Source organism: Gymnodraco acuticeps, unplaced genomic scaffold (genome assembly GCF_902827175.1).
Source record: "Gymnodraco acuticeps unplaced genomic scaffold, fGymAcu1.1, whole genome shotgun sequence".
Classification (NCBI taxonomy): Eukaryota; Metazoa; Chordata; class Actinopteri; order Perciformes; family Bathydraconidae; genus Gymnodraco; species Gymnodraco acuticeps.
Window position 1 is genome coordinate 24,347 of NW_022991420.1, and position 14,359 is coordinate 38,705.

Genomic DNA, 14,359 nt, shown 5'->3' on the forward strand with positions numbered 1-14,359 from the left:
TGGAGGGGCGAAGGCCACCGCGGGCGAACTCAGGGGGCCGAGCATGAGTGCGAGGGCCGCGGCCGGGAAAGTCAGGGGGGCTCGAGGGCGAAGGCCGTGGCTCTCAGGGGGCCGGGATCGAGGGTGAAGACTGCGGCTCTCAGAGGGCCAGGCTCGAGGGCGAAGACCAGACAGCTCCGGAGAACGGGCAGGAAGGCGCTGACGGGACAGCGCCGGAGGCCGGGCAGGACCCGGTGTCGGAGCTGGTGGGACAGGCCTCGGCAGGATCCCCCACGGAAGAGGACCAGGACACGGGATTGGCAGGACCCCCGGCAGGAGAGCAGTCGGCGGGACCTCCAACGGGACAGGACATAGGGTTGGCAGGACTCCCGGCAGGAGAGTAGACGGCGGGACCTCCAACGAGACAGGACAAAGGGTTGGCAGGACCCCCGGCAGGAGAGTAGTCGGCGGGACCTCCAACGAGACAGGACAAGGAGCTGGCAGGACCCCCGGCAGGAGAGTAGACGGCGGGACCTCCAACGGGACAGGACAAAGGGTTGGCAGGACCCCCAGCAGGAGAGTAGTCGGCGGGGCCTCCAACGGCACAGGACAAAGGGTTGGTAGGACCCCTGGCAGGTGAGTAGTCGGCGGGACCTCCAACGAGACAGGACAAGGAGCTGGCAGGACCCCCGGCAGGAGAGTAGACGGCGGGACCTCCAACGGGACAGACATACGATTGGTAGAACCCCCGGCAGAGGAGTAGTCGACGGGGCCTCCAACGGGAGAGGACTAGGGAATTGACTAGAGGAGGGACTTGAGTAGGGACTAGAGCTGGGACTAGAGGAGGGACTAGAGGAGGGACCAGAGAGGGGACTTGAGAAGAAACTGGAGAGGGGACTCGAGAGGAAACTTGAGATGGGACTTTGGCAGCTGGGGCCAGAGCTGGGTCTGGAACCATGGCCGCTGGGGCCAGAACTGGGTCTGGAACCATGGCTGCTGGGGCCAGAACTGGGTCTGGAATCATGGCTGTGTGGGCCGGTTCTGTAGCCGGAACCATGGCTGCTCGGGCTGCTAGCCTGGCCTTGCGACGACTCCTCTTAGCAGCCGCCTGAATACTCCGTGGACCTCCATAAGCCAGACGAGTTCCGGAATACAACTCCTGGACAGGAGCAGGAACTGGGGCAGAAGCACGGGTTGACTTCAGGCGGAACCCACCAAGGCGTATGGTGCCAGGTTGGGAATTGGGAGACATGGAGCTAGCATGCCTGGGGCTAGCAGGCCGGGAATCTGGTTTGACCTCAAAGCTGCCAAAAAAGTCCTCCACCCACTCGGGTAGCAACTCCCTCAACCAGGGCCTTGAGGTTACCTCCTGGCGTGCCGCAGAAAAAACGGACTGCCTCTCTTCACTACTGGAGGCATATTTAAAGTCATTCCTCAAACATGTCAAATTGTACTCCACCTCGTACAAACTGTCCGCTGGGTCCATTCTTGGTTACCTGCTTGTGTGAAGCAGGTAGGACCCAAATGCAGATTAACGTGAAAATTCCTTTATTTCAAGACTATACTAACAAAGACAGAACACAACACTCACCGAGGACAAGCCAAATCACAAGACGAACCAACACTGAACACAGGAAGAGAACAGACTAAATACAGAGAGGGGTAATCACAAGACGAGAAACAGCCGGGCAGGGGAGGAGAAACACAAGGGCCACAGGTGAACACAATCAGACAACTAGACACACCAGGGAAACTAACGACAGGAGGAAAAACACAGGGAAAAGGACCAGACAATATACAAGGAGGAAAACATGACAGGGAGAACAGCAAAACACCCAAAACAAGACATACAAAACGTGACATGACACAATAATCGTAACACTCTGTCTATGAACAATGTTTTTAATTTCCTAGGAAGTAGATTATGTCTGGCTCTGTACATGATTTGTGCCATTTTAAATTTAACCAGATCAATGAACTTCAATATGTGTGACTTCAAAAATAATACATTAGTGTGTTCAAGATATCCAACATTTTTGATAACTCTTATAGCCCTTTTTTGTAATGTGCATAACGGCTGTAGGGTGGTTTTGTACGTGTTTCCCCAAATCTCCACACAGTAAATCAGATATGGCAATATTAGTGTGTTATATAGAGTATACAATGAGTTATAGTCCAGAATGTATCTGGCTTTTCCCAATATTGCGATAGTTTTAGCCAGTTTTGCTTTTACTTGAGTGATATGAGGTTTCCAGCTGATTTTGTGGTCTAAAACCACACCAAGGAACTTCATTTCATATACAAAAAATATTTGTGTCATCTGCAAATAAAATACATTTCAATATATTTGATACTCTGCAAATGTTGTTGATGTATATTATGAACAGCTTTGGACCCAACACGGACCCCTGAGGTACTCCACAAGTTATGTTCATGTATTCTGATTTTTGTTCACCAATTTCAACAAATTGTTGTCTGTTGCTTCAATAATCTCTCACCCAGTTTAATCCCACCCCTCTGATGCCATACCGTTCCAGTTTTATCAGTAAAATATTGTGATCTATGGTGTCAAATGCTTTTTGTAAGTCTATAAATATTCCCACTGCTTGTTTTTTATTGTCCATGCAGTTTGCTCTTTCCTCACTTAATTCCATTAGTGCCATAGATGTTGATCTATCTTTCCTGAATTCATATTGACTGTCGTCCAAAAGCTGATGTGTTTCCATGAAACTGTGCCGCGGAAAACTGTACAAATCCCATTTCAATAATTCCCCTCTACTCTAAAGTCGCATCTAAAACGTGATCTGATCTAGCTGTGTATATTTTGTTATTTTGTATTGCTATATTCAATCTCACTAGCTACAGGCATGTTTGAAGCTTGTAAAGGGAAGATGACAGCTCTCGCCACTCTGCTGTTCCTCAGCGCCGCCCCCCCCCCCCCTCCCTCCCGCTGAAATTATGAATGTAAGGTGTATAGTAATCATAGATAACACGGCAGGGTCCGTTACAGTTTGTTTTGATCTGATTTCAAATAAGCAAAGTCTTGGCTTTCAGAATATTAAACTTGTTTCGGCAAATTCAGATGATAAATACAGCTTTGAAGCTTCGGCATAATTACAAGCGGAGAACGGAGTAATTTAACATCACAGCAGGCATAACAACAGCTGGTGTTTCTCGTGAGTGTTTTCCCCAGGAAACAAACACAATATACACAAACGCAAAAATACACAAACACACACATATACACGCGGCGCGGAACACTGTACAAATCCCGTTTCAATAATTCCCTTCTACTCTAAAGTCGCATCTAAAACGCGATCTGATCTAGCTGTGTATATTTTTTTATTTTTTATTGTTTAAGCTTGTAAAGGGAAGACCACAGCTCGCCTCTCACTCGCCACTCTGCTCTTCCGCAGCGCCGCTCCCCCTCCCTCCGGCTGAAATTATGAATGTAAGGCGTGAAGTAAAGATAACACGGCAGGGTCCGTTACAGTTTGTTTTCATCTAATTTCAAATAAACAAAGTCTTGGCTTTCAGAATATTAAACTTGTTTCGGCAAATTCAGATGATAAATACAATTTTGAAGCTTCGGCATAATTACAAGCGGAGAACGGAGTAGCTTAACGTCACAGCAGGCATAACAACAGCCGGTGTTTCTCGTGAGTGCAGTAATCCAAACGAAAATATCTTCCCTCCGTAGTATTTTGATCATTTGCTAATAATCAATCATGATGATTGATGATGAGAAATGATGGATTCCAGAGAAGAGAAAACTTTAAAGGCCTTTTTCTCAAAATGATGACTCTGTAACAGTCATTATATAATGTGACATATTTTGCTTAATATTTGGAGTACAAAAACAATCCTGATATCATTAGAAAGCTAGGAATCAAAATGTGTCTTCGGGTCAATGCGATTTCGATGGAGCAGCAGGTCACTTTGCATTAGGTAAAATAAAGCAGGCAGACATAACAGGAAGAATATGTCTATTTTAACCCAATCAAATAGGACATTGTCACACCATTCAAATGTATCCATGTAAATTACAACCAATAAAAAAGCTTAGATTTGTTTATTTGTTACGTTGTTTACTTTATTTGTTACGTTGTTCTGTGTGTGTCAGCCGTTAATCTAGAAATAATATATAGCTACACTTGCAAACATGTCAGAAGAACCAGAGCAGAAGAAAACTAAATACAGTCAATCTAAACTTAAATGTAACAACTGGAAGGTCACATCCCTGACATCCACATCTCCGGAGCCTGGACCTTCATCAATCATAGAAACAGCGAAGCCAGATGAACCCAAAAGCAGCACCTCTGCGGCCGCAGAAACTGTCAAAACCGCCGCCGCCCCCACCGCCGCCATCGTTGAACCGAAACAGGCTGGTTCCGACTGCATGGAGGTTTGTTGTTGGGACATTGAGGCGGGTAAAGCTGTACAGCTAACTGTCGGAAAAAAGGAGACCGCTAGTAGATTATTTGAGCAAAGAGAAAGGTAGCCATACTTCAACGCAGAATGGTACAAAAACAGAGAGTGGTTCATTCTTTGCAAAACCACTAAACGATAGTGATAAATTGCGATGTTAATATTTTTTTAACTTAGGATCATACCTGTGTTTAGTCTAGAAAAAGGTAAATGTGTGCATTTTATTATAAAGTTGTGTATATTTACAGACTATTGCAAAAACTAAGAAGCTTATAAACATCAGTTTTAAAACTAAAAGAGCTTTACAAAAAAGTAACACAATTAAAGATGTTTGGAGTTTTATTTGAGTTATATAAGTTATATACGTTTGTTGTCAAAGAGATGCTGATTTGAAACCGTTGTTAGGCCTACATACAGTTACGGCATTTCCTGTTTCTGCCGGAGAGAGGGGAGTTTGTCCCAAAGCTTGCTGCTGTATTTACTCCCTCCATCTGACAGGAGGGAGCCTCATGTGTCACTCCACGGAGTTCACTCCGTCACGGAGGGGGAGTGTGTAGGTCTAGGGCGTGGTTTGGGATTGGGCCAAACACACGCACTTTTTTTGCCCCCCCCCCACTTCTAAAATGAATCCGGCGCGCCTGCCTGTAACCTGTAACCTGTAACCTATCTGTATGCGATCAAATGAGTTATTACATCTAATAACTTGAAGCCTGTTTCCGACTCATGTTGTCGAACGTTACAATACTTTAAGTAGGCCTACAATTTCTTCATTAAACTTGCATATTTTTATATATAAAGTCTGTATTTTTGTAATGATGTATAACTATGTGTTTCTTTATACATCGATCTTTGCAACATCACGTAGACCCACATTTACTCCCGTTTTTGTGGTGCCTTGTACTTCTTTCTTTTTTTATCTTTTTCTTTTCTTTTCTGTGGGGGGCTACCTTTATATATACAGTCTATGGGGGCTACACACTATTTCAGGGGAGGAACAGTGAGTGAAAAATGAAATATTACATGAGTCATCAAGATTACACAAAATAGCCTTAATGTGCATGATTGGCTGACAAAATATAATTCAGTGATGCAGTCATTTTGGGGAATTTTCAAGTGTTTCCTAAGGAGATAAATTAAATAAATGCATGACAGAACTTTTTATGTATTTGATGCATCAAGGAAGTATGAAAAAACTGGAATATTATGCTATGCTCAATTGTTGGGTGTCTCCACTTCGAGCGATAGAACTATTAACGAAGCACTTATATACTAATAAAGGACTGGCTTATCTAAAGCCAGTTGAGTAGCACTTGAAATGTTTTTGCTCTATGAAACCTGATGTACTTATATGATTCTGTTTTCTTCAAGTTGTATTTTGTTGGTCGAACGCACTTATTGTAAGTCGCTTTGGATAAAAGCGTCAGCTAAATGCAATGTAATGTAATGTTTATGATCAAACAACAACATATTGATTATATATGCCTCTAGAAATTGAACGAAACTAAGCTAAGGACGGGTGAGGGGTCTCTTTCAGGGCTTTAAAAACCTCTGACCTTTGGTATGCAATATGCAATGTGCAGCTGTGCACAGGAGGACCACTGAGGGGCGCCAGAAGCCAGCTGGAGCAGGGGATTTCATTTTAAAATGTTAATATATCTCCTCCTGTTATCATAGGACTATCTTTATCTGCCAGTAGTTTTTATTCTGTGTTTATCTTTATGCATGCATACTCACAAGTGGCATCATTGTCTCTATTTTTGTTTACAAGTCACTTAAAAAAGTGCGATTTTAAGAAAAATAATTCAGTTTATAAATAGTGTATTTTCGGTGTGTATTTTATGTAAAATAAATGTAATATATAATTTACTTTATGATACAAATAATGTATAAAGTGTGTAATTTGTATTGTGTAATTACATTTATAGGGTATGTACTTATTTACATTTAATATGATAGTTTACCAGTTTAGAGTTGTTTAACATTGCAATAGAGGGCTATAGGTTTATATATAATTACAGTTGCTTTGTAGATGCAGTTATATGTCATTAATATGAACACATTATGGTATTACCATTGGGAAACATTTGTATTTTCTTGCTCTTCAGTTAATTTACACCTTTATTCAACCTCTAACTTACTGCAAAAAAAATGTTGATTCACAAAAACCAACACAACAGGAAAGGGAAATGCCCAAAAAGCATAGATAACCCCCGATACTGAAAATATATGAACAAAACGCCTCAAGACACATAATCAGTTGGTGCATAACAAGCCACAAAGGAAATAGTAAACTATTTTATTGACATTGTTAAATGCTATTTACAAGTTATCATAGTGGGCAACATTTCACACCATTATAATTTGAAGACAAATAATATAAAGTTTGTACACATCGGCATCCGGACACAACGACGATGCTCACTTGTAACATCAGTTTAGCACACAGATCAGAAAATGCAGAAAAAGTGCTGAGTATAAACTTCCATTTTAAAGAAGACATGTGTTGTATTAAACCTGCCTCAGTAGCCTTGTTTCAGTGTTTTGGCACAGTGATAAATCAGTGACTTCTAGTTGTGTTCTTTTTTTCACTTATTGACCACACATCACATACACTATACTTTACATTACTGCCGACATTACCCTAACCAAAATGCAACAACATGAAAAAAAAAAACACTGGTATTGTCCTTTGAAAAAGACTGCATTTTGCCACAAGATGGTAGCGTAGTAAAGATGTAAGAAGAGTTGGTCATTTGTACAGATGACCCAGGCCAGTAATGAATTTGGGAAATAAACGTCCTGAGATACGCCAATTCACTTTGATATTAAAGCTCTTAATTAAAATACTGTAATAGTGGGGAATTCATTTTGTGGGAGTTGAATGGTCAAATGTATTAATATAATTGTGTCTGCGCATCATAAGGATGTCGGTTTTTTCATTGTTAATAAGCTTATATTAACAATTTTAGAAAGATGTTTCAAATTGCTGATTTTAACTCATTGGTCTTATTCATTTTCAACTCTTGCCCAAACTTTAGAGAAAGATTGCACTCTTTGAGGCGGATAATATTTTGTCAAAAATGATTGAAAGACATGAAGCTGTCGGGAGATGGTCTTAGATTTTTTCCAATTATCGAAAATTAAAAAGAAAATGTACAATTATTTTATAACCAAATCATGCTTTGTAAAGTACTTCTTGTAGGAAACATTAAAACACTGCAAGGGACAAGTAAAAAAGTATAAATGACTAACTTAATTGAGAGAAAACATATCTTGCTAAATTGCGTTTAAAAAAAAATTGCAATATTTAAACCTTTGGCTTTTAGGGTCTGAAAAGAAATAAATGCAGTAAAAAAGTGCTTTAAAGCTGATCGTATAAGGACTTGGGTAGTTATTCGAATCAAACATGGTTATTTACCTGGTAGAGGTAGAACATCCCACTCCACTGACACATGCCTTCTTTATTTGAGCGACCACATCAAACAAGAGGTGGACGAAATACAGGAGACATTTCTACATTTCTCCTAGAGAGTTAATTTTCTTGAGAAAGTTTGATAAGTCAAGGCTAATCGATTGCATCATAATTATGAGGTATGGAAAAAATATGGCAATCATATCGTCTTCAGAGGCATACAATGAGAATCTTAGGCTTATTTTTTGGTAAATTACTGATTAGTACTTTGGTGACACCAAAATAAATAAATAACGCAACAAGAATGAGGGAGGTAACATGCTGTTCTCATAGCCTACTTGTAGCTTTACCTCCAAAAGTAATGTAGTTTGTGTATATCCCATGAAATCTATTTGAATGTATACCTTAATTACGAGCCAGAAAGTATTAAAACCAAGAGTTCTGCGTAGGGAGGAGGCCGGCACGGATGTATGGAGACAAGATTTTCACCAAGAAGAAAAATGTTTGTGTCCGATTTGACACAAGAGTAACTTATGTACTTTAGTAGTGACACTTCTGCAATTATTGTTGACTCTTTTGTCACGTAACTTTGCAAATTTGGTAAACCTGACGATTTTCCTAAACCTAGCCAAGAAATGTTGTAGCCTGAACCAAACCAAGTTGTTTCCTTAGTTTAAAAAGACTTAACTGAACGTTCATTGACACCGAGACACAAGGAAATAGTTTAATGTCAGTGGTGTAAACGTGTCAAGTAAAAAGTTATATGTTATGTTAATATTCATGAAATCAATTTGGATGTATTCCACCTATGGTTCTGCCTATTGTGACCCAAACATTGATTGTTACTTCCGTACTTTAGTTTCAACCACGCCGTAATTAGTTTCAACCCAAACAATGACTTATTTGTCCCGTAACTTTGCCTATTCGGTAGTTGCTTTATCCCAAATGTCACCTTTTCTTAAACTAAAACCAGAACTTATGAGGTCTAAAGCAAACCATGTTTCCTCTGAAATACCTGTAATGAGCGGAAATTGACACGTGTTGCTGGACATTCGTAGGAGAACGGACAAAAAAAGAAGGAATAACTTTTCTTGTATAAACATACAAACCATTGTATGAAGATACGTTGCAAAGACATCAGGAAATAGTTAAATGTCAGGGGCGTGAAGGAGCTAAACTTCGTTATGTTGGGTGAGGTCATCTGACATGCTGTTGTACTCGGTGGCCTTAGAGCTCATCTCCAGATACTGCTTCAGGAACTCGCTGAAACGTTTTTGGTTGTTCCACTTGCGCGCTGACTTGCGAATGCCGATGAAGCCGCCATACCTCTTCTGGTACGATCTTCCCGGAGACATCAGCTTCCGGTAGCCGTGTCTCCCTTTGACGAATCCTCCGAACCTCTTGGAGACACTCAGCCCTACGTCGCCTTGTCCTCTTGAGGCAGCAGCTCCTTCTTCTTGTCCCGCTTCCTCTTCATACTCATCCTCATTCTGGGAATTGAAGGCTGTGTTCAGAGGACCGTCATTTCCCCCCAGATCCCTCTCGTCCATCTCGAGCGCTCTTGTCACATGATCGTAACTCTGCAAGGCAAAGGGCAGCAGCAGATCTCCAGCCACCTGCTCCTCCTGTTCATCCTCCTCTGGAAACAGGGCCTCCGCCTCCTCCTGAGATCTTTTCCGTATGATACCGGTGAGGGAAGAAATAGGCGATGAAAGCACTTTACGACAGAAGTCCCAGGAGAAAGCCGGGGAGACGTTGGCTTCGCACTCAGTGAGACACACCTGACAGAGACAGAGACAAGAGAACGTCTTCATTTTGTCTCTACACAGAAAATAGGACACAGTGACAAACTCAATACTTTTAAGTAAGCAAAATGTCTAGAATAGAATCATACCTTCTGCGAAAGTTGTTTTTAATGAATGCATGTTCAATCAAACCGTGCAATGTTTAATATTTTGCAGCCGTGAGACACTGTTATGTCCTTTTCTTTGGTAATTCCTGGTCCAGTGTACCCTATGCTAAATCAGATAAGAAAGTTAGCATTAAAGCACTTTTAATTAAAGAATTTGGCTTCCGATTAGATATTTCAAGATCCGTATTTAATCAAAGAAGACTAGTCGACTGCAGCCTTTGATAACGGGGAGTTTGTCAATCTGGTTGTAAATCATTTTTAAAGAACAGACTGGTGTTTCCTTTCGCAACACCCAAGTAAGTTATTAGATGCCTGCTACCTAAATATGTCTGTCTGGAGAAAAAACAATCCCTAAATTGAACACACTGCGTCGTTACTCAATATATCTGATTAGCTCTGGTTGTTTGAGTGGAGGTTCATTAACTCTTTATATTACATTACATTACATTGCATTTAGCTGACGCTTTTGTCCAAAGCGACTTACAATAAGTACATTCGACCAGGAAGACACAAGAAACAGAATCATATAAGTACATCAGGTTTCATAGAGCCAAACATTTCAAGTGCTACTCAACTGGCTATAGGTAATCCAGTCCTTTATTAGTATAAAAGTGCTTCGTTAAAAGTTCTAACGCTCTTTACTCACATAATATCAAATTCAATATGACAGAAGGAGACTGCATTGTATTGACCTTAATTTACTGTTTCCACGAAGAAGACTAATCATGGAGGCTCTGGTGCGTTATTGATTTACAAGTAAAATGCTCTCCACTAAGGAAAGTGATGGAGATAAAGGAAAAGGAGAACATTGTGGCAAAATCAGAAGAAGAGAGGGACGGAAGACAGTAAGTCAATCGATGGCGTATTACAAATTGCCAAAAGAAAATGTCTTACAAAGGTCCTTTTAAATGTAAGGCCATGTGCTCTTAAGTGCAGACATGACATCATCCAGAGAGAAACAGCCAGCAGGAAGAACACACATCTGTCCCCAGGAATCAATTAGCCACAACAAATTAAAAACTCAAATGCAAAAGGGTAATGTGTTGAGTCAGGAAGGGATGAAAACAGGAAGGTGAGGAGTTGAGAGAGGGATTTTGGGTAATTGCGAGTTATGTGCCAGGATGTAATCTGTTTTTTTTCTGGATGGAGGATTTGCTCACCTAATTGGTTTTGCTCTTATTCCTTCTAGGTGGTAGCCTCAAATGTTTTCTGTTAAACTTTTATTATTCTGCCTTCAACTTTATGTCAAGTCAATTTGTTTTTCACGGGTAATATTTGTACACCAGAATATTACGACAAAAACAGGTTAAAAGTGCTGTTAAAGACACATTCCTACCCCTATGTTGTATAACTTTGAAATAATAGCATCAGAACATATTTTGCTATTATGAGGTGTAATTAATCATCTTCAGCGTATGGTTTCAGAATGGTTAAAAAATCAATAAAAAACAGGATATGGGTTCTGATTAAATTCTTTGGCCTTTTAAACCTATCATGTTTTTCTAAAATAATGTTTTTTGTGTGGCAATTTGAACAAAGAAACCCATATTACTCATATTAAAACATTGATGAAAGGGTCAACGCTGACAACAGGAACACAATCATGTTTTTTCTTAAATTATGACAAATTACTAAACAAGTGCAAATAACTAGCACAAGTGTGTGTGTGTGTGTGGTGTGTGTGTGTGTGTGTGTGTGTGTATGTGTGTGTGTGTGTGTGTGTGTGTGTGTGTGTGTGTGTGTGTGTGTGTGTGTGTGTGTGTGTGTGGCCTAGCATTACTATACTTGTGGGGACCTACATCTGTTTACATAGTCACGTGTGGGGACTCGCCTCCCTTATGGGGACAAAATGGAGGTCCCCATGAGGGGAATCATTAATTTTAGGGTGAAGACTTGGTTAGGATTAGGATTAGGGTTAGGGTAAGGTTAAGGGTCAGGTTAAGGGTTAGGGTTAGGCATGTGTTGGTTATGGTTAAGGTTCGGATAAGTCTCCAGGAAATGCATGAAAGTCAATGTAATGTCCCCTAAAGTGATGTATACATGGTGTGCGTGTGTGTGTGTCCTCACCAGCGTGTTGAAGGGCAGCTGTTTGGGCAGGATGTGGCTGCAGGACAGGCAGTCTGTCTGGCAGTCGCTGTGTGTGTGTGCAGGATCACACACTAACAGCAGCAGCAGAGCCACCAACGTCTTCATGGTCCGCTGCAAACACAGGACAAATACACACGTTCAGTATCACACACGTTCAGTATCACACACGTTCAGTATCACACACGTTCAGTATCACACACGTTCAGTATCACACACGTTCAGTATCACACACGTGTTCAGTATCACACACGTTCAGTATCACACACGTTCAGTATCACACACGTTCAGTATCACACACGTTCAGTATCACACACGTTCAGTATCACACACGTTCAGTATCACACACGTTCAGTATCACACACGTGTTCAGTATCACACACGTGTTCAGTATCACACACGTTCAGTATCACACACGTTTCAGTATCACACGTTCAGTATCACACACGTCAGTATCACACACGTTCAGTATCACACACGTTCAGTATCACACACGTTCAGTATCACACACGTCAGTATCATATCACACACGTTCAGTATCACACACGTTCAGTATCACACACGTTCAGTATCACACACGTTCAGTATCACACACGTGTTCAGTATCACACACGTTCAGTATCACACACGTTCAGTATCACACACGTTCAGTATCACACACGTTCAGTATCACACGTGTTCAGTATCACACGTGTTCAGTATCACACACGTTCAGTATCACACACGTTCAGTATCACACACGTTCAGTATCACACACGTGTTCAGTATCACACACGTTCAGTATCACACACGTGTTCAGTATCACACACGTGTTCAGTATCACACACGTGTTCAGTATCACACACGTTCAGTATCACACACGTTCAGTATCACACACGTTCAGTATCACACACGTTCAGTATCACACACGTTCAGTATCACACACGTTGTGAGTTTTCATTTGTTTTTTAGTTATGAATTAGCAATGGGATTTTTCCATTGGATTTTGACAACCATAAACGTATTAAACTGAACATTGACTCCCAGACGAGGGGACTGTAGTAGTGTTCATAATGTTGTTCGTCTGACATTGGGAAGAGGACAATGAGTAAGATAACCACAGGGGTTAGGGAGTGAAATTGAGGGGCAGAGAGACGGATTAAGAGCACACAAGATAGAAAAAGGTGACAAATAAACGTAGTGATTGAAAAAAAAGGTCAGGATTTTTTATTTTACTTTATTCTGGAAGAAACATCCCATGCCTGACGTCAGAAACACAACCAGAGTTTTCATCTCATTAAACAAACTCGTTAACTCCTCTAATTGACACCTCAATTAATGCCTCTGGCTACAAACTGAGTCATTGTTTGCTGCTGACAAACACACACACACACACACACACACACACACACACACACACACACACACACACACACACACACAAACACACACACTCAAAACCACATCCCACAAAACATCCACTGCGTTAATAAACCAAAGTTCAGTCACAAAAGCACAAAACAATACATGCATACTGTGTATTCCCACTATATAGTATATTGTTGGACACACTCATATACAAATTCACACACACACACACACACACACACACACACACACACACACACACACACACACACACAACACACACACACACCACACACACATACACACACACACACACACACCACACACACACACACACACACCTCTACGCTGATGTTTTAACAGTAGTTGGTCGTTATCTGATTAACAGACGTGGCTGAAAGTAAAACTAATTGGTCTTAAATAAAACACTTCATCATAATGCCTTGGAACTATTTAATTTATTCAGAGTAATTACAAACTGATAAAACCTAATTGCACTACAGTTCATCCCAGTATTAAACTACCCAAAGAACGTCAGCTCTGCAAAATTAATCAAAATTAATCAGTCTCTAGTTTGTGTGTGTGTGTGTGTGTGTGTGTGTGTGTGTGTGTGTGTGTGTGTGTGTGTGTGTGTGTGTGTGTGTGTGTGTGTGTGTGTGTGTGTGTGTGTGTGTGTGTGTTGTGTGTGTGTGTGTGTGTGTGGGTGTGTGTGTGTGTGTGTGTGTGTGTGTGTGTGTGTGTGTGTGTGTGTAGCCTACGTCAGGAAGAAGGACGGGTTGACAGTGAAGGACAAAAGAGCAGCGCAGCCATTTTAGATAGAGGACAGTTTAGGCAGATGAGATGGCAGATGGCGGTGGATTAAGACAAACAGCTCGTTTTCAAACCTCCTGTCATTGACTTTGGGCAGACTTCTAAAATTAGCCAACGTCATTAAGGCTAATGCGTGAAGGAGACTTCACATCTTTGTCTGATACCTGCTGACAGAAGAGTCATACAACATAGTTTTCCTTTATTAAGACATGAGTCAGGACAATTCAAGTAGAATGCTAACCTTCATACACTAAAACCATTGTGTCAGTCCATCTCTACATACATACTAGCTTTCATTTAAAATACTTCTGTGTCTCAGTTCAGATACATATACTACATATACACTACCATGTCGTCCATTGAGAGCACTTGTGCAGTTTGTTAAA

The 14,359-nt window shown here is 41.2% G+C and overlaps 1 protein-coding gene across 1 annotated transcript; it reads right to left on the reverse strand.

The window, feature by feature from the left end:
• Positions 1-6,687: 6,687 nt before the first annotated feature.
• On the reverse strand, positions 6,688-11,930 carry LOC117532475 (prepronociceptin-like). Its single transcript, XM_034195827.1, has 2 exons — positions 11,799-11,930; positions 6,688-9,600 (listed from the first exon to the last, which is right to left on the reverse strand). Exons 1-2 carry the CDS (start codon positions 11,922-11,924, stop codon positions 8,992-8,994), a joined length of 735 nt encoding a protein of 244 aa, XP_034051718.1. The 5' UTR covers positions 11,925-11,930; the 3' UTR covers positions 6,688-8,991.
• Between the last annotated feature and the right edge of the window lie 2,429 nt (positions 11,931-14,359).